Consider the following 27,694-nt stretch of genomic DNA (forward strand, 5'->3'; position numbering starts at 1 on the left):
TCTTTTGGATCAGTGTACCCTGGCACTCACTTGGCTCAGTGAGGGTTTCTATGTACTGTTGTTGTTGTTGTTATTATTATCATTAAAAATAAAAGAATCACTATAATTCACAAACCATAACCAGGTGGTTGATCTTTTCTTTGAAAATCACTATTTGTATTAATGTGTCCACATATCTTTGGAACATAAATCTAATGAAAGCAACAGCATGCTGATATTGTTTTCTCATCCCAGCCAATACCTAGTAGTAAATGATATGCATTGCCTAATGGCCATCAACCCCCTGTCAATCCATGTACATAAATGTTCAAGCTTAAAGCTCTACCGGCGGTGCATTCTTCCAAGAGAATGAAGAAGAGAGATGGGCAATCAATTGAGTCTGTTATTAAAGTTTCACAAAAGTTTAGAAATTGTAAATTATCACAGTCTATCACAATTACTAAATAGAACATAGTTAAAATTTATTTTAAACGAAATAGGATATTCTATAAACCACTATTTTCTTCAACATTATTTTACTTGAATTCATTACCTAGTCTACTTTAGATAACATCTTAAGATTTAACAGAAGATACTTTTAAAGTGGTAATTTATCAAGTTATTACCAAATTATTTTTGTAATTAAATAATGTGCACATAAATGTCCATAATGGTTAAACTTTCTTTTCCTTTAAGAAAACAAAGAATGCAAAGCAAATTAAATGTTTTTATAAATAGCCAAGACAACTATTTTAAGGGGATGATTTTTTAAAAATATTTTTTTTATTTATTTTCAGAAAGAGGGGAAGGGAAGGAGAGAGGGAGAGAAATATCAATGTGTGGTTGCCTCTCATGTGTCCCCCACTGGGAACTGGCCTGCAACCCAGGCATGTGCCCTGACTGGGAATCGAACCGTGATCCTTTGCTTCACAGGCCCACGCTCAATCCACTGAGCTACACCAGCCAGGGCTTAAGAGGATGATTTATCCCTAATTTCATAATAAGGAAATAACAAGGTCAAGTAAACTTTCTAATTAAAGTGTAACATAAATGTATTAAAATGTGCAAAATTTAAATATACTTTTTTCTAAGCAATATAAATTGATTTTGAAAAATATATGGATATATAAAAAATAACCAAATGAGAAATCATGTAAACAGCAAATTACCCTTATAAAGTATTAATATGTAAATAACTTGGATTTTAAAGAACTATTTTTTTTCCTGTGGCTTAAAGGAGCCAACTCAATTTATTGTCATGGTAAGATATACTTTAAATGTGATTTCAGTTTTTAAAATATTTTTTATTTCTAAATGAATATTTTAACAGACAATACTATTTGTATTTCAGTTTTTGGCTTTGATCCACATTATGAATAAAAATAAGTGTACTCTCCATCAATATTGAAACTTAAAATTTTCAAAGACATTTTATATAAAATATATTATTTGATCTTATAACTCTATGAGGTAGGCAGTGTTGTTGTTGTTGTTATTATTATTATTATTATTATTATTAAGTAAAAGAAATGACACTAGACTTGGTGTCCCTTCACAAATCCCCATACTCTGTTCATCATACCACACTTGCTCAAAAGGAAAGTTAAAATCGCATTTAACTGACATAAAAGAATTCCTGTTTGTTTTTTTCTTATTGTTATTCTATTACAGTTGTCCCAATTTTTCTCCCTTTGCCCTCCTATGCCCGCCCACCCACCACTCACACAGTCAATCCCCACACTGTTATCCACGTCCATGGGTCACTCATATATGTTTTTTGATCCTTTTCTCTTCTTTCCATCATCAGGCCCCATGCCCTCCACTCTACAGTTACCAGTCTGTTCCACGTTTCCATACCTGTGGTTCAATTTTGTTTCTTAGTTTATTTTATTCATTAGATTCCTCTCGTAGGTAAGATCATATGTTATTTATCTTTTATCGCCTGGCTTATTTCACTTAGCATAATGCTCTCTAGTTCCATCGATGCTGCTGCAAAAGGTAGGAGTTCTTTCTTTCTGCTGCATAGTATTCCATTGTAGGAATGTACCACATGTTTTTGATCCACTCATTTCATGGTGAGAACTCAGACTGTTTTCAGCATTTGGCTATTATAAACAGTGCTGCTACAAACATAGGGGTGCATAAGTTTTTTTACATTTGTCTTTCAGGATGCTTACGGTATAATCCCAGCAGTGGAATCACTGGGTCAAAAGGCAGTTCCATTTTGAATTCTTTGAGGAAATTCCATACTGGTTTCCACAGTGGCTGTACCAGTCTGAACTTCCACCAACAGTGCACTAGGGTTCCCTTTTCTCCACACCCTCACCAGCACTTGTTGTTTGTTGATTTATTAATGTTAGCCACACAGGCAAGTGTGAGGTGATATCTCACTGGGGCTTTAATTTGCACTTCTCTAATGGCTAGTGATGCTGAGCAGCCTTTCATATACGTCTGTGGGCCACTGGCCCATCTGTATGTCCTCCTTGGAGAAGTGTCAATTCAGATCCTTTGCCCATTATTTACTTGGATTATTTTACTTCTGGTGTACAGTCCTATGAGTTTTTCATATATTTTGTAGATTAAACTCTTGTCTGATGTATCATTGACAAATGTGTTCTCCCACATAGTCAGTTCACTTTTCATTCTGATGATGATTTCTTTAGCCCTACAGAAGCTTTTCAGTTTCATGTTCTTCCATTTGTTTATTTTTCCTTTATTTCCCTTCCCTAGGCAATATATGGGCAAAAATATTGCTACAATAGTATGTCTGAAACTTTACTACCCATGTTTTCCACGAGGCGTTTTATGCTATCATGACATAAGTCTTGATAGCATAAGTCTTTTTAAGTCTTTTATCCGCTTTGAGTTTATTCTGGTTCATGGTGTAAGTTGATGGTCTAGTTTCATTGTTTTGCATGTACCAGTCCAGTTCTCCCAATACTATTTATTGAAGAGGCTATTTTTACTCCATTTTATGCTCCTGCCCCCTTGTCAAATATTAACTGACCATAGAGAAATGGATTTATTTCTGATCTCTCTATTCTGTTCCACTGATCCATGTGTCTCTTCTTATGCTACTTACAATACTGTTTTTGATTACAGTGGTATAGTTGTATAGTATAACTACACTGTAATATAGTTTAGGCCTTGTAGTATAGTTTGATATCAGGTATTGTCATCTTTCCTACTTTGTTCTTCTTTTCTAGATTACTGAGGCTATTCAGGGTGTTTTTGGCTCCACATAAATTTTTGAAATATTTGTTCTACATATGCAAAATATACCATTGGTATTTTAAGAGGAATTGTATTGAATGTATGGATTTCTTTGGATAGTATGGACATTTCCATGATGTTAATTCTTCCAATATATGAACACAGTATAAGCTTCTGTTGATTTGTATCTTCCTAAATTTCTTTCTTCAGTGTTCTATCGTTTTCTGAGTACAGGTATTTTACATCCTTGGTTAAGTTTATTCATAAGTACTTTACTTTTCTAATTGCTATAGTAAGTGGGATATTTTTCCTAGTTTCTCATAGTTCATTGTTGGTGTACAAAAATGCCTTCTATTTCTGAATGTTGACTTTGGATCCTGCTATTATGCCAAATTCACTTATTAGGTCAAGTAGTTTTTTAAAAATATTTTATTCACTTATCTTTAGAGGGGAAGGGAAGGAGATAGGGAGAAAAATATCAATGTATAGTTGCCTGTTATGTGTCCCCCACTGGGAACTGCCCTGTAACCCAGGCATGTGCCCTGACTGGGAATCGAACCGCGATCATGTGGTTCACAGGCCCGCACTCAATCCACTGAGCTACACCAACCAGGGCAGTGGTCAAGTAGTTTTTTGATGGAGATAACAGAGTTTTCTATGTACATTATCATGCCCTCTGCAAATAATGAGTTTTACTTCTTTCCAGTTTGAAAGCCTTTTCTTTTTCTTGTCTGATTGCTGTGGCTAGGACTTTTAGATTTTGCCCATTGAGTATAATGTTGGCTGTAGGTTTCTCATATGTGGCCTTTATTATGTTGAGGAATACTCCCTCTACTCCCACTTTGTTCAGTTTTTTTAAAATTGTAAGTAGGTACTGGATTTTATCAAATCCTATTTCAGAATCTGTTGATATGATCATGTGGTTTTTGTCCTTCATTTTGTTTATATGGTATATTGCATTCATTGATTTATGAATATTGTACCTTCCTTGTATCCCTTGATCATGGTGTATGATCTTTTTAATGTATTGCTGGATCCATACTGCCAATATTTTGTTGAGGATTTTAGTACCTATATTCATCAGAGGTATTGCACGTGATTTTTTTTCTTTGTTGTGTATTTACCCGGTTTTGGCATTAGGGTAATACTAGTCTCCTAAAAAGGGTTTGGTAATCTTTCTTTTTCTTGAATATTTTGGAACAATTTGAGAAGGATAAAATTTCTTCTTTGAATATTTGGTAAAATTCACCTGTGAAAATCCATTGGTCCAGGGCATTTTGGGGGCCAGGATTTTTTTGATTACTGCTTCAATTCTGCTAGTTGTTATTAATCTATTTAGGCTTTCTGCTTCTTCTTAATTCAGTTTTGGAAGATGGTATGTTTCTAGAAATTTATCCACTTTATCCAGATTGTCCTATTTCTTGGCATATAATTATTCATAGTAATTTATTATAATCCTTTGTATCCTGTGGTATTGGTTGTTCATTTGTGGTTTTATTTATTTAGTCCTCTCTCTTTTATTATTGATGAGTCTTGTTAAAGGTGTGTCAATTTTATTTATCTTTTCAAAGAACCAGCTTCTGAATTCATTGATCCTTTGAAATGTGGTTGTTTTTTTTTTTTAGTCTCTATTCCATTTAATTCTGCCCTGTCTTGATTATTCTCTTCCTTCTACTTATTCTGGGCTTTGTTTATTGTTGTTCTTCCAGTTATTTTAGAAGTAGGAATAGGTTGTTTATTTGAGATTTTTCTATCTTATTTAGGTAGGCCTGTATTGTTATGAACTTCCCTTTCAGTACTGCCTTCACCATGTCTAATACATTTGGGATTGTTGTGTGTTTATTTCCATTTTTTTCCAGATACTTTTTAATTTCTCTCTTGATCTCACTGTTAACCCATTGATTATTTAATAAGATATAATTCAGTGTCCATGTATTTGAATGTTTTGTGTCTGTTACCTTGAGATTGATTTCCAGTTTCAATACATTGAGATTCAAGAAGATGCTACACACAATTTAAATTTTCTTGACTTCGTTGAGGTTTGTTTCGCATCCTACCATACAGCCTATCTTTGAAAATGATCCATGCGCTTTTGCAAAGAATGTATATTTTGCTTCTTTTGGGGTGAAATGTTCTATAAATACCAATTAAGTCCATTTGATCTACAGTGTCATTCAATGCCACAATATCCTGCTGATTCTTGTTTAGATGACAAGAATAGGGTGTTAAGATTGTGGAAAATAGGGTGTTAAGATCCCCTATGATGACTGTATTGCTGTCTACCTCTTCTTACTGTCCTCCAAGATTCTCCTTATATATTTAGGTGCTCCTGTGTTGGGTGTATATATGCTTACAAGGGTTATATACTCTTGTTGGACTATTTCCTAAAGTATTATGCAATGACCTTCTTTATTTCTTGTTATAGCTTTTGTTTTGAAGTCTATTTTGTATGACATAGTGTTGCTACCCCAGTTTTTTTTAGGTTCATGTGCTTGGAATATTTTTTTCATCTCTCCACTTTCAGCCTGTATAGATATTTTGTTCTGAAGTGGATCTCTTGCAGACAGCATATATACAGATCATGTTCTCTTATCCATCAGGTACCCTATATCTTTTGATTGGAGCATTTAATCAATTTACATTTAAGGTTATTATTGATAGGTATTTATTTATAGACATCTTTCCTTTTCTAAGTGTGTTTCCCCTTACCTCCTATCCCTCTCTCCCTCTCTCTTTCTTCATCTTCTTAAAGTAATCCCTTTAGCATCCCTTCCAGTGCTGGTTTGGTACAGAGGTACTGTTTTAGCTTTTTCTTTCTTTCCTTTTTTGTTCTGGGAAGCTCCTCATTTCACCTCCACTGCTCAGATTATACCCCAAGAATCCCAAAACACCAATTCAAAGGAACCTATGCACCCCAATGTTCATAGGAACATAATTTACAATAGCCAAGTGCTGGAAGTAACCTAAGTGCCCATCATCAAATGAATGAATCAAAAAACTATGGTACATTTACACAATGGAATTCACAACAACATAGATGGAATTGGAGAGCATTTTGCTAAGTGAAATAAGCCAGGAAGTGAAAGACAAATACCATATGATCTCACCTATAAGTGTAACCTAATCAACAAAGCAAACAAGCATGTAAAATCTAACCAGAGACATTGAAATAAAGAACAAACTGACAGTGACCAGAGAGGTTAAGGAGGGGGTTACAGGGGAAAGAAGGGTAAGAGTCATCAAAGAGCATGTAAAAAGGAACCATGGACAAAGCCAAAGGGGGAATGGATTGAGGGTGGAAGGTAGGGTGGATGGGACAGGGATAAGTGGGACAGGAAAATGGCGACAACTGTACTTGAACAACAATAAAAATGCAAAAAAATAAAATTATAAAGAAATTCACCAGAACAAAAATAAATGAGAGCTTTGCTGGGTAGAACAGTCTTGGTTGCAGGTCTTTGCTTTTCATTACTTGGAAAATTCCATGCTATTCTATTCTGGCTGACTGTGTTTCTATTGAGAAATCAGCTAATAGCTCTATCAGAGCCCCCTTATGCATTACTAGCTGTTTCTCCCTTGCTGCCTTAGAGTCTCTCTTTGTCTTTAATTTTGCCATTTTAATTATGATGTGTCTTACAGTGATCCTGTTTGAGTTCATCCTGATTGGGACCCTCTGTTTTCTTAACTTGCATGATATTTTCCCTTACCAAGTTAGGGAAGTATTCTGTCATTATTTTTTCAAACAGGTTTTCTATCTATTGCTTCTTTTCTTCTCTTTATTGTATCCCTATGATGTGAATGATGTTATCATTCATGCCCTGAAGCTCCCTTAAACTATCTTCATTTTTTTAAGTCTTTTGTTTCATTTTACTGCTCTTGCTTGGTGTTTTTTCTCCTTTGCCTTCCAACTCACTGACTCAATGTTTCTGTTTCATCTAGCTAGTTTTTAATTCCTTCTAATGTAGTTTTCATTTCAGATATTGTATTCTTCATTTCTTCTTGGATCTTATTCAAAACTTCTATGTCCTTTTTTATGCTGATATAGTTACCACTAAGTTCCTTGTAGCTACCATAAAGTTCCTTGGAGTTCCCACTGACTTCCTTGAGCACCCTATAAGAATTACTTTGAACAGTGTATCTGGTAGATTGCCTTCCTCATTTATATTTAGCGCTCTGAGGATACCTTCTTTCCTTTCAGTCGGGGTTGTTTCTTTGTCTCCCCATTTTAGGTTACTCTTTTTGTCTGTTTCTGCTTCTTAGATTGCTCTGCTTTGACTCCGTGTCTTCGTGGTATGACTTTCTGTGTCAGGAGTTCTATGGGACTCAGTGGTGCAGTGTCCTTGATCTCCTAGGCTCTGTGCTGTGAGGAAGCCCTCTATGCAGTTTATGTGGGCTCTCTTGTAATTGAGTTTTGGTTGTTGTTGGCTCATTTGTTAGTGGGTTCTCCACTCTAGCTGACTAACTTAAAAGCCACACCCCAACTTACTGTATGCCATTTTATAGGTGCTGCCAGAACAAAACAAAACAAAACCACCCAGCAAATAACTCCCAATCCTGCAAAAATAACCCCCAATCACAATGGCAATATCAACAAGTGAGCAAAAATTTATAAAGTTGGAAGGGAAATAAGAATATTATAAGAAAGAAAAAGAGTATGAGGTGACTAATGCAGTGAAAAGTGATTTTGAGAAGCTAGAGGGAGAAGAAATAAAAAGAGAGGGGAATAGAAACCAGGCAAAGAAAAGGAGAAAATAAAATTTACAACATAAATACAAAAGGGAGAAAATAGGGCAAAGTGGAGTAAGAGAAGGGAAAAGTATAATATGAGGTTTGAAAATTTTTAAGTGAAAAAAAAAGGAACCAAGGTAAGGGAAAACAACCACCACAGCAATATACACAACAAATGAGTAAAGATTAATAAAGGTAGAAAGAAAATAATATTTGAAAAAGAAAACAGAAAAGAATGAATTTTTAAAAGATTATGAGATCTGTAAAGGAGAGACAATGATTTTGAGAGAGTAGAGGGAGGAGAAATAACAAGCGTAAGGATTAGGAACTAGGCTAAAAAAGGAATAAAATAAAATTTAAAATGTAAACAAGAAGTGTCAGGAGGAAGGGAAAATGAAGTAGGAAAAGGGAACAGGAAAATATGGGATCCGAAATAAAACATAGTGAACATCTAGGAATAAAATTGAAGAAATACAACAATGACCACAATATCAATGACAAAAAAGCAAAGATTAATAAAGGTGGAAAGTGAATAAGGATAATATAAGAAAGGGAAAGAAAAACTTGAGATGACTAATGGAAATAATTTTTTTGAGAGGATGGAGGAGAAATAGTAAGAGTGAGGAATAAAAAACACGTAAAAAGGGGAAAAATAAATAAAATTTAAAACAAAACAAAGAAATGGAAGTATGCAAATGGAGTAAGAGAAGAGTTAAAATATGAGATTTAAAATAAAAGTAAAATTAAAAAATAGTGAAATAATAGGAATAAAATTGAAGACAGGGAAAATTAAAAACCAGCCAGAAGAAAAAATTAAAACAAATAATGAAAAGAACAAGGTGGAATTCATCTCAGTGAAGTCTTTCATTTGCCTATTGTCTTCTTCTGAGTCTGTTTCTGATAATGTCACACAATGTCCCAGTCTAGTTTTAGGGACTGTATGAGGCTTTAAGTGTTCCACAGTCTGTGGCTGTCCTCTTCAGGCTTGGCCAGTCCATGCTCTTCTGCCCTGCCAGCTTTTCACCAGAGCAAAGGTCAGGGGTGGTTCATCTAACATCTGAAAGCACCCCATGCACCACCTCTACCTGCCTATAGGGGGGAGGGCTTCTGGTATGATTCAGAGATTGGAATCCTGTTCTCCCCTGTGAGGTGCTGTCCAGTCATCAGAGAAAATGGTCATGAGTTCCTGTTCCCCTACCCCACATCTTAGTTGTCCCAGATTATTTCTAGTAAAGTATAGTTTCTGATGAATTAGCTGTCTGTTTCATGGGAGGGGGCCAATCTCTGTAAATGAGTCAGCTGTTTCTGGTTTGTCACTAATGTCCAGCACTCTCTGTTCTCTGCACAGCCCCTCACTCACTACCTCTGTTGGGTGAAGTTCCTCACTCCCCTCACCATGCAGGTTTCTAATTCTCCCACCCAGCTGCATTCTTTGGGTAGAAACTGCACTTTCAATCTAGTTTCTTTGCTGGCTGGGCACCTGTGCATGAGTACAGGGTCCCTGCTCAGCCACGCTTCTGCTCCTGTATTAAAACTCCCCTAGTTCACTGTTGGTGGGATTGCAGACTGGTATAACTACTATGGAAAACAGTATGGAATTTTCTCAGAAAACTAAAAATGAACATGCCTTTTGACTCAGCAATTCCACTCTTAGGAGTATATCCTAAGAACCCTGAAACACCAATCCAAAAGAACCTATGCACACCAATGTTCATTGCAGCACAATTTACAATAGCCAAGAGTTGGAAGCAACCTAGATGCCCATCAGTAAATGAATGGATAAAAAACTATGGTACATTTACACAATGGAATTCTATGCAGCAGAATGAAAGAAGGAGCTCCTACCCTTTGCAACATCATGGATGGAACTGGAAAGCATTATGCTGAATGAAATAAGCCAGGTATTGAAGGACAAATACCATATGATTTCACTTTTAACAGGAACCTAAACAACAAAACAAACAAGCAAGCAAAATATGACCAAAGACACTGAAATTCAGAACAGGCTGACAGGAATGAGGGGAGAGTGGAGAGAATCATAGGGGAAAAGGGGAAGGATTCACAGGAATAAGCATAAAGGACACATGGACAAAAACGAAGGTGGGGAGTGGAAACGGGAGAGAGGTAGGGAGCACTGGGGTGGGGGGTGGGCAGGGCTGGGAATATAAGACAGAAAACTGTACTTGAACAATAATTAAATAAAAAAATAAAAATAAAAAAGTCCCTATGTAGCACCCACACTGCAATGCCAAGCCACTGCCTGGTTCTCTGCATACTACATCTCCTCAGAAAGCAAAAAGTCTCTTCCATCAGGGTTGGCAGCAGCCTGCTGGTGCTTCCAACAGTTTAAGGAGTTAGAATTTCTCCCCGGAACTCTCCTGGTTGGTGCTGCAGCAATGGACATGCTGTTTGCTATGTGAGTGCAGCTTGAGACTCCCAGACTCCATATATCCTCCCAAGTCTCTGCTGATTAGGGCTGGGGAATTCCTGTGTGGGGCGGCCCCATCCTTGCCTCTGGGAGGGGAGGGAGCTACTGAGCTGCATTTTTGGTCTGGTTTCTCCTCTGGTGCAGGCACCTCACGCACATCAGCCAAAAATCTGTGCTGGTGGCAGGAGTGAGTGGGCTCAGCTTCCACCGACTTGGACACCATCTTCCTATCCTCAGAATTCCTATTTTTATTTTTTCTCATTTTGGTCATGTTTGTGTGTTAGAACTAGTTTGCTTTTGATATTTAAGCAATACACTATATTCCAGACAAATATCACCAAGACAAAGTAAAAATGTATATTCTTATATTAAAATTTGAAAGCATTAAAGGCATTTGGTAACAAAAAGAAGTATAAACAGTATGAAAATATCATACAATTATTTATTAATTTAATACATTTTTATTAAATTATTACTTTTGTGTTTTTAGGAACTAAGGGTATTTTATAGGTTCCCTTCCCTCCTGAAATCGTATTTAACACCCTCTCCCCTTGGCCACACACACACTGCACACCACAAGTTCCACTTGGACCTGAGCCAGCCTGAGGCACAGTCCACAGGAAGCTCTGAAAGAGACAAAACAGAAATGGCAGGGGCGGAGACTGCACAGAGGTGGGCTATGTGTGGTTCTCTGGCAGTTGCCAAGTTTTCTGGAAGGTTGGATACATCTTGTTTGCACAATGCCCACAACTTTTGCCATTGTCTGTCCTTCACTTGACTTAAGGTGCTGTCAATTTGAAAAAACAAAAACAAAACATGTAGTGGTGGGTGATAGCAGTGAAGGTATAATTTGTTATTTATTCTGACTCTTACAGGGAGGGCTTATTTGAAATGACATAATTGCTACTTCTCTAATGTGACTTTAGAAACAGAGGGGGAGATTTAAAATTATCGGTATATCTTAAAAGGAGACTGAAAAATGTGTACTAAAGCAGAAATAAGATAGCAATGTAGATGGGGGAGAAACAAAGGAATAAAAGTCACTTGCCATTAGGGCAAAAGACAAGTCACTGCCTCTGTCTCCACATCCATCCTGAACTTTCAGTACTAAGTTTCAGCTACTCTCCTCATACAAACAGATCTTTCACATAACCCTCAATCTATTTCCATAAATCTAATATGGATATATTGTGGCTTTCAGTGTCTATAGATTTTGTCATATTTTGATAAATTAGAATCCTAGTCTTTTCATTTAGAATCTGCATATTACTTTACCCATGTATGACACTTCCTAATGAGACAGTTAAAAAAAAGGCAAGATCATGGACCAAATGCAGAGTAATAGCTGTGTTTAAAGTTTGAGTGTGAAGAAGCCTGACAAGGAGTCTGGAGGGAGAAAAGAAAAAGAAGAGCCATAAGAGAGTGAGCTCTACAAAAAGAAGAACTGACAGGTATACAAATGAAGTAGTGAGCAGTGTTAGAAGCTGAAGAGAGGTCAACAAAGGTCAAGAGTGACAAAGAGAATCTGAAAATTGGTGAAGTCACTGACACCTCTATAGTAGTTCTCAACTGGGGGTGATTTTTGCCTACCAGGGCATATTTGGCAATATTTGGAGGTATATTTAATTGTCACAACTCAAGGCTTCTACTGGCATTTCATGGGTAGGGGCCAGAAATGCTATTAGATATCCTATATTATATATGAGACACTCCCTCCCCCCAAAAAAAGAACTATCCTGGATAAAGCATCGATAGTGCCAATTTAGAGACATGTCCTGTAGGCTACAGGAGTTAAAATACACGAAACTGAGGACTTCGTGAGCAGTTAGAAAATAAAGATGGCAAGATAAGGCTATTCTTTCAGAATGTTTTGCCTTGCAGATAAAAAGAGGGACAGGACAGATAACTTTAGGAGCAGGCAGGACACACAAAAAAATAGTGCTTATTTGTTTTCCTCAATGATGGAAAACTTGGTAATGTGGTAAACTGACAGCAATGAAGAGATGGAGAATTACACTGGGGATAAAGCAGAAGAAACATACTGGAGAAACTCTGTTTTAAAGGAAGGGAGGGATTAAAATCCAGAAGACCAGTAGAAAAAGGTGCTCTGAAGAATGCAGGGACATATGTCCCTAAGATCAGAGTAAATGAAGGCCTAATTGGTAAAAATATTAACGTTCTTGGAGTGAGTGTCAAGAACAAGACAGATAGCTTGAGGAAAGTGTTTAATATTTACACTTAGTGCCTGCCTTAAGCAGCTGGTCTGTGATCACTTTCCCTGTTATAGGGGAAATGGAGTATGCTTCCTGGAAAATGAAAAGACACCCAACTAAGTGTAATCTCCTTGCAAACATACTAGTAACAGGCCTCCTAGCAAACAAACAAACATGCAAACTAAGTATTTTTCACAAGTAGGGGAATTTATATATGGAAGGCTTTTAATAGAATGTGTTTAATTATCTAGGATTGCTTATAAAAACAACCTGGAATGTTGAGATGTATGAGCTATGGTTCCTTGAAAAATGTCCATGTATGCTACATAACTGAGTATAAAACAGAGATGTTTCATGTGGTCAAAAGGTAAAAACATCCAGTCACAAAAAAATAAGTTCTGCATACCTAATGTACAACATGATGACTACAGTTGAAAGAATAAACTGGGGATGATACGAACTGAGGTGGCTCCTTCTGTGTAAATGAGGCGGTTGTACATGTCCAACAACCAAACTCTCACCCAAGGATCTTGGCCAGGGCCCGTCAGGTGCTAGAAGAAAGGGCCCGCCTTGCAGGGACGGTGCTCCGGATCTGTCTCTACCCCACCTGTGCCTCTTGACACCTGACAAAAGCTCTGATTCATGAGTCTCTGTTAACCGAAGGTGATTCGTGTTTCTCACTGACACAAACACTAATGATTGGATAGTATTTAAAACAACTAGCTATCATATTTTTACAGGAATAACAAATGTATTCAATAAAAAGCTAAGAGAAGGAACTAAAAAATATCAGTACTTAGGCTGTTTCAGGTTGGATGTAACAAGCTAAGCACAATAGAAGATAAAAACAAAGGAGGTATTTCTAAGCAAACATTTAACACCAGAGTGAAATGATCCCTGAATTAAATTGTACAGATGATAAAATGACAGCTACTGTAATTCAGAAATGATTAACTTAAAAACATCACTGCATTAGAAAATGGTGAATATTTATGCATGATTCATATCTAAGTCACATCTTTTTATCCTGACATTGCAAATATGATGGTTTGTGATATAGTTATAAATCTTTGTCTCACTTTTTAAATTATTTCCAAAACTATGAATATGCTAATTTATTTACAATTTCTATAAACTGTAATGCCTAATATTAAATGCTACTATAATATTTCTTGACCTTAGAAATAAAAAAATATTATTTAACTCATTAAAATTAATTTATTATATTGTATTTAAATTTCAGAATAATAGACTAAGGATGAATTTTGCTTCATTGTTTAGCTTGAATAATGTAAAAACTTCAAAATCCAACAACTATTCCCTCAAAAAAGGCAGTTATTTTACTCAAGGTCAACAGATTGTGCAGCTTCTCAAAAGGTCAGAGATTTTTCATGACTCCTGAATCAATAAATATTTTCTCTCCTGCTATGAGAGCTGTGCAAGCCCACAGGGCTACCTAAGAAGGCATGAAACACTTGTCATCTAACAGAAAAGTGAGATAACTTGATGCAGTTAAAATTTTCAATGGTCATTTTTGCATTCTAATTCCAAGAGGTAAGCAACTTAATTAGCCAATTTATTAATTTCAGAGGAATATGAACTGCCTACGAAGCATGTTCAATGTAGTATGGTTAGAGAAAAAATATTTAATTTCCTTCCACAACTGCCCTTTTTTAAAAGATTTTATTTATTTATTTTTAGAGAGAGGGGGAGGCAAGGAGAAAGAGAGGGAGAGAAACATCAATGTGTGGTTGCCTCTCAGGTGGGTCCCACTGGGGACCTGGCCTGTAATCCAGGCATGTGCCCTGGCTGGGAATTGAACCGGCAGTGACCCATGGGTACACAGCCCATGCTCAATCCACTGAGCTACACCAGCCAGGCCACAACTGTCCTTCTTAATTATTTCCTTGATAAATAATAAATAAAATATGTACTTAATGAAACTTTCAATATATATTTGTAATACTGCTATGTTGTAACATAATTGCTGATTGTTATGGTCTAAAAGTCTGACCCCCCAAAATCATAGGTTGAAATTCTAATCCCCAAAGATGATGCTATTAGGAGGCAGGGTGTTTGGAAGGTGCTTAGGTCATGAGGATGGAGACCTCAGGGATGGAATTTGTACCTATATAAGAGACTCCAGAGAGATCACTAGCCTCACCTACCGTGTCAGATACAAAAAGAAGGTGCTGGTTATGAACCAGGAATGGTATCTTGATATTGAAATTCCAGTCCCCAGAACTGTAAGAAATTAGTTTTTGTTATTTACAAGCTACCTAGTCTGTGATATTTTGTTGTATTTGCCTAAAGAGCTAAGATGCATAGTAAGATTTAAGAATGTAATCACAGAGGAAAATATTAGGTGCTCTGCACATTCTCATGGGAATTGTATGAAGAGACAGATAATAATTGTGATATTGCAACTTTATTAACCCAAACTAATCTTAAGGTCATTTAAAATAAAGTGAGTTAGCTCCATAAATAAGGTACTGATAATTTCGTGTGTCAAACATACCAACCATGACAGTGATAAATAAAAATGATATCCCAAACTAAAAAGAAAAAAATGGTATATTTGATCCAATTCTGCTTCTGTAAAAGTAATTCTGAATCTTCAAGTTTATAAGAAATGAAGTGAGTTGGACTAGATAAAATATGAACGGGAGTTTTAAAATATCACTTAGATACACCTGACTAAGAACTTGTATTTTTTAATGGGTTTTCCAATAAATATCACAAATAATTGGCTATTTCTTATCTTCTATGTATGGGAAGTCCATAACTATTATACTGTTATGATCCTATAAACCATTCCATAGAGCTGATTGTCCTAAAATAAATTATGTTTCTACTGGAATAATGTCATAATTGATATGACCTTTATGATCAAGGACTTAGCATGAAATATCTAAGCTTTATCAAAAAACACTTCACAAAAACGTCTGCACATTTATATAACAAAATGTCAAAATGTGCATGAGCACACCACATACAACAGAAATGGCTGAGTATGGTCACAAAATAGAAGGGAAAGTGAAGGCTATGAAAAGCGAAATAAAGGAAAATGCACAGGGAAACAACAGCAACAGGATGGAAACTAGAACTCAAATCAGTGGTCTGGAGCAGAAGGAAGAAATAAACATTCAACCAGAACAGAATGAAGAAACAAGAATTCAAAAAAATGAGGACAGGCTTAGGAACCTCAGGGACAACTTTAAACATTCCAACACCCAAATCATAGGAGAGCCAGAAGGAGAAGAGGAAAAACAAGAAATCAAAAACTTATTTTAAAAAGTATTGAAGGAGAACTTTCCTAATCTGGCAAAGGAAATAGACTTTCAGGAAGTCCAGGAAGCTCAGAGAGTCCCAAAGAAGTTGGACCCAAAGAGGAACATACCAGGGCATATCATAATTACATTACCCAAGATTAAAGATAAGGACAGAATCTTCAAAGCGGCTAGGGAAAAAGAGACAGTTATAAAAGAGTTCCCATAAGACTATCTGCTGATTTCTCAAAAGACATCTTATAGGCAAGAAGGGGCTGGAAAGAAGTATTCAAAGTCATGAAAGGCAATCTACATCCAAGATTACTCTATCCAACAAAGCTATCATTTAGAATGGAAGGGCAGATAAAGTGCTTCTCAGATAAGGTCAAGTTCAAGGAGTTCATCATCACCAAGCCCTTATTCTATGAAATGTTAAAGGGATTTATCTAAGAAAAAGAAGATAAAAAGTATGAACAGTAAAATGACAACAACTCACAGTTATTAACAACCACACCTAAAACAAAAACAAAAACAAACTAAGCAAACAACTAGAACAAGAACAGAACCATAGAAATGGAGGTCACATGGTTATCAGTGGGAAGGGTGAGGGGGGAGAATGAGGGAAAGGTACGGGAAATAAGAAGTGTAAACAGTAGGTATAAAACAGACAGGGGGAAATTAAGAATAGTATAGGAAATGAAGAAGCCAAAAATACATGGGTTATATGTATAACCCATGGACATGAACTAAAGTGGGGAAATAATGGTGGGGGAAGGTGTAAAGGGTGGAGGGGAATAAAGGGGAGAAAAAATGGGACAACTTTAATAGCAAAATCAATAAAATACATTTAAAAATGTGCATAAGCACACCATACACAATGATTGTACTAAAAGCATATATCATAACCTAACCGGCAATTTTACCTTTAATTCACCCAGATTTTTTGTGTGCCAGGCACTACAGTAAATGCTATAAGAAATGTTACTACATACAAAATCTCTTCAAATTAAAAGATAACAGGTAAAATGAGACACATATGAGTAACTAAGTCATGGTTGGCACATATATGATATAACTGGGAAGGACATTGATAGGAAAAAGTATCATTAGTAACTAAAACAATCGACAAAGGCATTAAGGATTAGTAGGGCTATTAATCTAAAATTAAATACAACACATGCAGTTTCATGTTGAATGAGTGATACTTGTGATTTTTTCCAAAGTACATAAGGATAGAGGAGAATGGTTTATGTGGTTCTATTTCCTTAAAAATACTGAGGACTTTTTCTCATTAGATGTCCTTGTAGCAAGTGATGAGATTTACTTTAATTCCATTGACAATGAGTACACCAAAAGCTGAGATCATTATTTTAACACTTAAAAAGACAATAACAATTTTACATATTTGAAAGTATCATCTAGGATTTCAGAATTAAAAGCAGAAATTTCTTCATCTGGATTTTCTAATCATCATTCCTTTATTCTTCATTCTGAGCATGAACAACTTTTATGCCATAGAATGTAAGTGTGAAGGTGGATATTCAGGACGGGGACCACAGAGTTCCATGGCCTGGTAGATGGTAGAGGCAGGGTGTTCTGAAACTGGTTCTTTGAAACTCAATGCTGGGCGGGCTGGGTAGGTCAGGGAGTAGAGGGATCGAGCCAAAAGGAAAAAGGACTCATGGACACTTAAAACAGTGTAGTGATTGCAGTGGGAGGGGGCACACGGGGACAAAATGGTAATGGGGACAAATACAGTAATTTTCTTTAAAAAATAAAAAAAAAAAACAGTGCTCTGCTTTCTTCTTTACTGCCTCACTGCTTCTCAGAGTCCCTGGTTATCAGCAGCTGGGCCTCAGTGATAGCAATTAGCAAAGGACACAAGAATTTTCACATATATTCAAGGGTCAATTGAGAATGTGGATCGACTCCATATAAATTAGAGATACAGAAGTTTGTATGCCCTTTTTAAATCCTTTTAACATTTGTTATCAAAGGTCACAATCCAAATCAACCCCTACTTATTCTGAATTTTAGTACGGTCACCATGGTTAAATCTGTTGTATTGACAAGCTCCGGTTAATGTGTCCCAATGTGGGACTCCAAATTCCTCAAGGGCTGTCTCTTTCATCTTTGCATCTTCAGAGTAGGTTCTCAATTAATATTTATTAAAAGAAACTGTGGATGTATTGATGAATGGGCAAATGAATAAAGGATAACTTACTAAAGGAGAAAATAGTAGGCCCCAGGAAAAAAGTGAATGCATAACAATGCCAAAGTGCTTGGCCATGTAACAAAGGGCTTAATTAGTCTTCGATTACCTAACTGTTATTAGCAATATCTAAATTCTGAATTTTGACATACCAAGTAATTAAAATATGACATAAGATGTTAATAATATGCAAACTACAACTTTTGCTTGAATATAAATCTGGTCTTTTCTTCTAAAGAATAAGTCCTACAGCTTATGTTTTCACTATGCAATTCACAGTTTCTGCACAAAGGCAGCAGGATGCCAAGGTGCAAATAAGAGAAATCATGGTGTGTCATTGGAAAACTAGTCATTAATGAACTCTGACAGAATCACTTAGCACAGAGAGTTCAAGGTAACTGTGTGGATGCATTTGCTGAATCATTTAAAAATAATACAACTTTACAAATCAGCTCTTTAATGTAATAAAAAATACTTCCAAATATTGTAGGGATTCCCAGAAATTGAATCAAGTACTTTTTAGATATGGACATCTCAAGGCCTCTAAATTAAGAAGAGAATACATGCCAAAAAATTAAACTTGGGGTTATGAATGAATCCTACAATTCTATGGATGTCTTCAACTATTTCAACCAGTGACCAGTACAGTGTGCACAAAGAGTCAGGGCCCATTAAATGTCTGTGGACAAAAGGAAGGGAGAAACAATGAGGAAATCTCAGTTAACTAAAAAAACTGAGACACGATAAATTATTTGAGAATATAATAGTTATTAGTGCTGACCAGACTCGTCTGGCTCTATGCCTTATAGACACAAGAAAGAAACTGTACATTCTGGTGCTTTTTTTGGTGAGTTTGAGCCACGGGATCAAATCTGGTCAATGAGTTGGGAGAGGAAGTGAAGTGAGTCCCTCAGGGGGCATTTATTACTGGTATGAGGGCCTCCAGAGTGCCATGGTGAAAGGCAGTATTTGAAAAGGTAGATGTTTCAACAGCCTGGATACAGAATGAGAGGCTGAACAGAATTCCCAGTACCTTCCACAGTGAACATGTCGTCTGAGTGAGAAATAAATCCTTATTATAAAGTCACTAAAACTTGAAGGTTATTTGCTATCACATAGCATAACTTAACCTTCCTCACACATTCAGGCACTTTCTTCCCTGTAATGCCAGGTCCTCTGTATTGCTCATTACATATGATTCTATCCTCACAGTAATAATAACACTTTTAGAGTACAGTGATCTTATAAATATTTGGAGTTGGTCTTCACTATATAAAGCTGTTGGAGGAACCATGACAAAGCCTTACATTTATTCATTGATACACCATAGTCTGGAAAGGAAGTTCTAGAAACAAAGAGCCTATTTCTCAAAACTTCTTTTTTTTGGTGGTTGTTCATATTTGGACCCTCCTGAGAAAAGTATCAGGAAAGTTACTCATTAAAGAAAAATTAAGAAAAGTCTTTATTTAAAGCAGTTTAAACATATACAGTAAATGTGAATACTTGTAAAATTGTTCTAGATACATTCTGGTTTCTTCTAATAAATTTAAGAAAAGACTAATTTCTTCTAAGTCATTATCTGGAGTTCAGAGAATGCATACATCCTACCATTTCCCTTTCAGACTAAATATCCCAAGGTATACAAAATACTAGAATTGTGGTCTATCTAACCTATTAGGGTGTATTTTTGGTCATTCCACAACCCTCAGCATCTTAATAAATAGAGCCATAATCTATTGGTAGAAATAAATCCCCATGAACAGTATGAGGTACCCTGGTACTTTCTAAATATGAATATCCTCTTTTGTGACAAAGTTCACTTTTAAGATAAGATTTCCTTATTTCTCAATAAAGACATTAAATCACTCAACAGTGTATCAAGAAATTTGACCAAATTTTAAGTACAGAATAAGTACTAAACTTCTTTTTCTTTTTTGTATCCCTCACTGGAGGGTCTCGGTTAACTCTTACAGCAAGCACAGGTTGCCTTAAATGTGTTAACTTCATTATACATAGTAATGCAGGAAAATAAAAAAATAATTGAAATCTATTACATCTTCCCAAAGCATGTATGTTTCAAATTAGACAGCTAGGGTCCAAATATAAATCCAATCTCTGCCACTTACTATCTATGTTTTTCGGCAAGTACTAATCTTCTTAGTGCTTTATTTTCCCATTTTTCAAACTGTGATCAATAACAGTAACACCTGGCTCATAGATTTATGAGAACTGAATGTGATAATACATGAGAAGCATTACAAATAGCCCCCTGGTCCAAATTAGCCAAATTAGCCTTAAAAATACATGCTGCTATTGTTATTGTTCTAAAAGAAAAAACTAAATGAACTGTGTGCCTTTTCTTTTTTGCCTAATGATTACATATATAAGTTTACATTTTTATTTTTTAGAGATTTTTTATTGTTATTCTATTATACTTGTCCCAATTTTTTCCCTTTGCCCTCCTCTGCCACTTTAATCATTTTGGAAAAGGAATATTAAAAAATGTGTGTCACTGCCCTGGCTGGTGTAGCTCAGTGGATTGAGCACGGGCCTGTGAACCAGAGTATCGAGGTTCAGTTCCCAGTCAGGGCACATGCCTGGGTTGCAGGCCAGTTCCCAGCAGGGGACTCACCAGAGGCAACCACACATTGATGTTTCTCTCCTCTCCTTCCCTTCCCCTCTAAAGATAAATAAATGAATAAATCTTTAAAAAAATGTGTGTCACTTTTCACACAAAAAGCTGTAATTTCCTAAATATGTAAGTCACTGGTTTCACATATAGCTGAAATTACCTAAAGAAAACTAGCATTTCTCCCTTGGATTGCTGAGTTAAAGAATATATTTTATGCATTTTAATTAACTATTAAATTGTAGATTATTTAAAACATGAGATTAGTTGCAAAATCCAAAGGAAAACAGTAAAGTCATAATTTCTATAGGTTTCATGTAAAAATTAAAGTGTTTCACCATTTATTCAACAAGTTTTACTGTAAATTCAGTAAAAATGTACAATATTTTAATCAAGTTTTTATTGCAACCTGCATAGCAGTTTTCAACCAGTGTGCTGCAAGAACTGTTAAAATACATGGTACCTGACTGTTTAGTCAGGGGTACTGACCTCTCTTCCCTTAGACTGTCAAATAAAAAATGGCAACAGCCAGTACAATAGCTGTCCATTGTGGGTGAATCAAAATTATGTCCATTTTTGTCAGATCAGCACAAAATACATTTCTCAGTATGCCACAGCATTTTAGTGTACATGTGCCCAAAGAACACTGCTGAGAGCTGCTGCTCTGTAGCTTTTCCCTCACCATGGCAATAGTGTAGTCCTGCCATCTAGTGAAATTTCTACACCACTGCAGGGACATTTGTGAAAACTAATAAAAAGCCTCAAATTAAAGAACAAAATTACATTTTTATGCTCTCATATTTTAAATTTTAAATTTTGAAACTGTTATCTCAGAGGAAAAGTAATGCTTTGGGTATTACAAGGGCAATTATTTACATGTAGTAAAAAATGAGGTATAAAGAATACATAAAAGGCCCAACTTTGGCTAAGGATAATAGTACAAAATTATCAATATAAATACCACTCTATGAAAGAATAATAAAAATTTTGTAAAGAGAAATATTTCATAAAAACTCATTAGTCATAATGTCTAATGTTGCATCAATTGAAAATCTTTCTGAATGTGTTCTTAAACTTAGACAAAAGATACCAGTTGCCACAGGAACATTTTCAAAGCACAAAAGAACCAAAAACAAAAATGAAAATCATACAATATCTTTCTATATATACCCATATAAATACATACACAGTCATTTTTTAGTATAATAGAAACAAGGAAGCCATTATTATTTGTTGTTTTAAAGTTCTGATTTGCTCAAGGTTAAAATCTGGCCATGCCTGACCCAATGGGCAGAACTTCTAACTTCAGGTACAATGGTTTTGCTCTCTCTCATTGGTGCCTCAGTAACTTAAGGCTTCTCCACAACACAAGTGTCTGAACTAGATAAGCTGCTTTTGTATGAAACAATGATCTAAAATACATAGAGATGTCATAAATTATGTAGTTTTATACACTTTTCACACATAACCATAAACAGGCAGGAAAGTAGGTAGGTAGGAAGGTAGTTAGGTAGATCATTTAAAAGAAACACTGTTAAATATTAGGGGCCAAAGACACTGACGAAAAAGAGCACATTTGTGAGGAAGGGACTGAAGTGAACTACAGAAGGCAAGCCCACCCCAATACTGGAGACCTGAACCTCCTGGACCCCCTGGGCTGCAGTCCACTGGTCATCTTGTCCCATCTCAAGTAGTGAGGAAGCTTCATTCACATGCCTCTAAGACACCCAGTCCTCAAGTTCAAGCCAGGTCCCATGCCTCTTACACACCCTGCTTCCACCCTCATTAGCAGGCTCCCACATTTTGGAGCAAGAATTTGGAACTTCTGATACCTAGAATGTGTGAAAGCTTTGGATTTTGCCCTGATCCTCAGGCTTCTCACTTTGTGTAGAGGGGCAACTATCAAAGGACAGTTGGGAATCCACTAAAGAGTCTAAAGGTGGTACTGCCGTGAGTGTGGTTTATGAAAGGACACATTTTTTAATGGCTATGGGGTGAAGAGACAGTGGACCATGACGGTGTCAGAGGCTCTCCTCATGACCAGCATTTTTCTTAGCTTGCGCATCCCAGGGTTATGTTGTAGAATGAAGAATACTGAACTTTCCACGAAAGCAAAGACAGGAATTAAGGGTAGCTATCATGATGTACCCCTGTCATGAGGGTCTTAAGTGAAAAGTTAGCATCTCTGACTTGTGACATCAAATATGGAGATCAATTTTCCCTTCAAATACAAGGATTCTGTATTTGAAGGGAAAATATAAGGCAAATACGGGGTCTATTCTTCAGTCAGTTTTCATGTTGCACACAGGAACATGCCAGATATAGACAGAATTATTTTATCATGTGCAGGCATATGTATTTACTCACCATGCTGTTCATTTTTGAAGATGACGAACCTGCTCTTTGCTTTCTCAGACTATTAACTTCTTCTGCATTGCCATCTTTTGTTTTCAAAATCATTCTGCTACTCCCCGCAGTTCCTTCCGATGAGGATCGCAGTCGTCTCTCTATAAATCTTCCTTCACGATATGGACTGAGGCTACTGGCAAGAACTATTAAGAAACAGATAAAAATTAATGTAAATGCTTAAATGTGCTTTTCATAAATGTTCCACTGAAAGCATATGGGAAACCCTTACTGTCATTCAAAAACTCTCTATCACTATATTTTTTAATCAATAGTGTTAGTTTTAATATACTTAATCATGTAATCACTTTAGAGCCCAAAACTTTTGAAATCATCCAGGGTTTCTCTGTACCTCACAGAAATCACATAAGCAAAATTCTGCGCTTATTATCCTCAAATTACATATATAATCTGATCACTTTTTAAAAAAATTATGTTTACTGGGGCAACAGTGGTTAATATAATGGTTTCAATTATATTCAATTATATTCAATTATATTCAATTCTGATACATCATCTGTATGTAGCATTATGTGCCTACCACCTAAAGTCAAATCTCCTTCTGTCTTCATATATTTGATGACCTTTACCCCTTTAGTATCTACCACCCCATTCCCTCTGTTTTCTGTGTTTCTGAGTTTTTGTTTGTTCACTAGTTGCTTTTAGTACTATATCCCACATACAAGATAAAGCATATGGGTTTTGAGTTTTTCTGTCTGACTTACTTCATTTAGCATGATACTGTGAAAATCCATACATGTTGTCACAAAAGGCAGTATTTTACCTTCTCTTATGCGTGAGTAGAAATCTACTATATGTATGTTCCACATCTTTTTTATCCAATCACAATTTACTTTTTTTAAATAATTTTTTATTGTTGGTCAAGTACAGTTGTCTCCATTTTCCCACTACCACTTTCCCCAGCCCCACACCCCCACCTCCTACCCTCAGTCCTTCCCCTCCTTGGCTTTTTCCATGTGTACTTTATACATGTGTTTTTGATAACCTTTCCCTTCCCTTTCCCTGTTATCCCTCTCCTCCTTCCCCTTGCTGATTACTGTCAGTTTGTTCCTCATTTCCAAGTCTCTGATTATATTTTACTAGCTTGTTTATTGTGTTGATTAGGTTCCACTTACAAGGGAGATGATATGGTATTTGCCTTTCACCTCCTGGCATAATGCTCTCCAGTTCCATCCATGCTGAAGTGAAGGGTAAGAGCTCTTTCTTTCTTTCTGCTGTGCAGTATTCTATTGTGTAAATGTACCACAGGTTTTTGATCCATTCATTTATTGACGGGTACAAGGTTGCTTCCAGCACTTGGCTATTGTGAATTGTGCTGCTATGAACACTGGGGTGCATAGGTTATTTTGATTTGGTGTTTCAGTGTTTTTAGGGTAAAACCCAGTAGCAGAATTGCCAGGTCAAAACACAGTTACAGTTTTAGTTTTCTGAGGAAACTTCATACTGTTTTCCACAGTGGCTGCACCAGTTTGCATTCCCACCAATAGTGCACTAGGGTTCCCTTTTCTCCATAACCTTACCAGTACTTGCTGTTTGTTGATTTGGTTATGGTGGCCATTCTGACCAGTGTGAAGTGCTATCTCACTGAGGTTTGAATTTGCATCTCTCTGATGGCCAGTGATTCTGAGCATCCTTTCATATGTTTCTGGGCCCTTGCAGTTCCTCACTGGAGAAGTGTCTATTCAGGTCCTTTGCCCATTTTTTATTTGGATTGTTTGTCTTCCTGGAGTGGAGTTGTGTGAGTTCCTTATATATTTTTGAGCTCAAACCCTTGTCCAGGGCAATCACTGGCAAATATATTTTCCCATACCATTCATTCCCTTTTCATTTTGCTGATGTTTTCTTTAGCTGTGCAGAAGCTTTTTATTTTGATCAAGTCCCATTTGTTTACTTTCCTTTACATCCCTTGCTCTAGGGGACACAAAGGTGAAAATATTGCTGCATGGAATATCTGAAATTTTCCTACCTATATTCTCTTCTAGGACTTGCATGCTATCCTGACTTACATTTAAATCTTTTGTGCATCTTGAGTTTATTTTTGTGTATGGTGTAAGTTGGTGGTTAAGTTTCACTTTTCTGCATGTAACTGTCCAAATCTCCCAACACCATCTTGAAGAATAGCTTGAAGAAGCTATTTTTACTCTATTTTATACTTCTGTTCCCTTTGTTGATTATTAACTGACCATAGAGACTTGGTTTTATTTCTGGGCTCTCTATTCTGTTCCATTGATCGAGGTGCCTGTCCTTATGTCAGAACCAGACTGTTTTGACTATAGTAGCCTTGTAATATAGTTTGATATCAGGTATTATGATCCCTCCCTACTTAGTTCTTCTTTCTCAAAATTTCTGTAGCTATTCAGAGTCATTTATGGTTCCACATAAATTTTTGAAATGTTTGTTCTAGATCTGTGAAATATGTCACTGGTATTTTAATAGGGATTGCATTGAATCTATAAATTGTTTTTGGGAAGTATAGACATTTTGATGATGTTCATTCTTCCAATATATGAACACAGTATATGTTTCAATTTATTTGTGTATTCCTTAATTTCTTTCTTCAGAGGTGTATAGTTTCCTGAGTACAGGTCTTATTACCTCCCTCATTAATATCCTTGACTCAACTTCATCAATGCTAGCCTAGATTACTGAAATACTTCCAATAATCTTCTGTGGGTGCCTACACCCACCTGTTTCCCCCAACCAACACACAATCTACTTTTGACATAGTATCCAGAATGGTACACTTAAAATACAAGTGAGATGGATCACACTCACTCCTCTAGGCGTAAAGCTGATGTTTTCCCAATGGTCAGTCCGGTTCCTCATAACATGACCCTACTCTCCACCTTACACCGGGGGCCTACCCATCATTTATGTCACACCTCTAATTTCACCTGCTGCTGCTGCTCCTCCTCATCCTTCCCTATGCTTATGCCACAATGGACCTCTTGCCCCCACCCCTAGAAAATTCCAGGCATGCTCCAACTAACAGCCTTCATACACATAAACATCTCCCACATGTTTACATATCTTATTCTCTAATCACCTTCAAGTTTTTGTCAATATGTTACCTTAAGTAATATCCTGCTCATACTTAAAAATGCAAATTACAATGAACTATCAAAATTAAAATTAAGAAAGTTATTTCATTTATAGTAGCATCAAAAACAATAAAATGCCTAGTAATAAATATATTCAGGTATGAGATGTCTACACTGAAAAGAGTCTACCTTGATGAAAGGAATTGAAAAGAAAACACAAATTAATTGATAGTCTGTGTTTATGTATTAGAAGAATGATATTGTTAAAATATCCATACTGCCCAAAGTGACTTACAGATTCAATACAATCCTTATCAATATTACAATGTATTTTTCACAGAAATAGAAACAAACTCTAAACTTTGTACAGAATCACGGAAGACCCCAAATGGCCAAAGTGACCTTGACAAAGAAGGCCAAAGCCAGAGGGATCAAACTCCCTGATTTAAAACTGTGTTATAAATCCAGAGAAATCAAAACAGCACGGTATTGACATAAAACAGATACACATATATCTGTTTTATAAAATAAAATAAAGATCTCAGAAATAAACTCATACATATGTGGGCAATTAATTTTTGACAAAGAAGCCAAGACTATACAGTAGAGAAAGAATAGTCTTTTCAATAAATGGTATTGGAAAACAAGATAGCAAATTGCAAAATTATGAACATTGACCCGTATATTACACCACAAACAAAAACTAAAAATGGATTAAAGAGTTAAAGGTAAGAGCTTAAACTGTAATGCTTTTAGGATAAAACATAGTGAGATCTTTGACACAGGTCTTGGCAATGACATTTTTGGATTTGACACCAAAAATAAAGAAAACAAAAGCAAAAATAAGTGATACTACTTCAAACTAAAAGATTTCTACTAAGAATCTACAAAGAATTTACTCAGATTTCTTCAAAGAATCTACTCAGATTTCTACAAAGAATCAACAAAATCAAAAGCCATCCTAAGGAAAAGGAGAAAGTATTGCAACCTATAAGCAGTTACTATCCAAAATATACAAAGAACACAACAAACTCAATAGCAAAACAAAAGCAAAAACAAGACAGTAACAATGGCCCCCCAATACAAATACAAAACCTAACAGACATTTTCTGAAGAAGACTTACAAATGGCTAACAGGTACATTAAACGGTATTCAACATCACTAATCATCAGGGAAACTCAAATCAAAATCACTCTGAGACAGTACCTCACACCTGAGGCTATTATCAAAAAGTCAAAAGATAAGTTTGTCAAAAATGTGGAGAAAAAGGAACACGCTGCTGGTGGGAATGAAAACTGGTAAAGCCATTGTGAAAAAGGTTTGGAGTTTCTTCAAGAAATTAAAAACAGGACTACCATATGATCCAGGAATTCCATATTGGGGTTTGTGCAAAGGAAAGAAAATCATTAACTCAAAGGGATAGTTACACTGCCATGTTTATAAAACATTCGCACAATAGCCAAAGTAAGGAACCTACCTAAAAGTCCATGGATGGATGAATGAATGAATAAAGAAGATATGGTATTATGCACAATGGAATATTACTCAGCCTTA

At 36.0% G+C, this 27,694-nt stretch overlaps 1 protein-coding gene across 2 annotated transcripts in view; it reads right to left on the reverse strand.

Annotated features, from left to right (window-relative positions):
* CCSER1 (coiled-coil serine rich protein 1) overlaps nt 1-27,694 on the reverse strand; it is a 698,243-nt gene that overhangs the window by 515,224 nt on the left and 155,325 nt on the right. For both annotated transcript variants that reach the window (XM_037046097.1, XM_037046098.1), the window contains one exon: nt 23,039-23,223. In XM_037046097.1, coding sequence (XP_036901992.1) covers nt 23,039-23,223 — 185 coding nt within the window. The remainder of the gene's footprint in view (nt 1-23,038; nt 23,224-27,694) is intronic.

The sequence above is a fragment of the Sturnira hondurensis genome, unplaced genomic scaffold (assembly GCF_014824575.4).
Source record: "Sturnira hondurensis isolate 20B ecotype Veracruz unplaced genomic scaffold, ASM1482457v3 Scaffold0004998, whole genome shotgun sequence".
In the NCBI taxonomy this organism is placed as follows: domain Eukaryota; kingdom Metazoa; phylum Chordata; class Mammalia; order Chiroptera; family Phyllostomidae; genus Sturnira; species Sturnira hondurensis.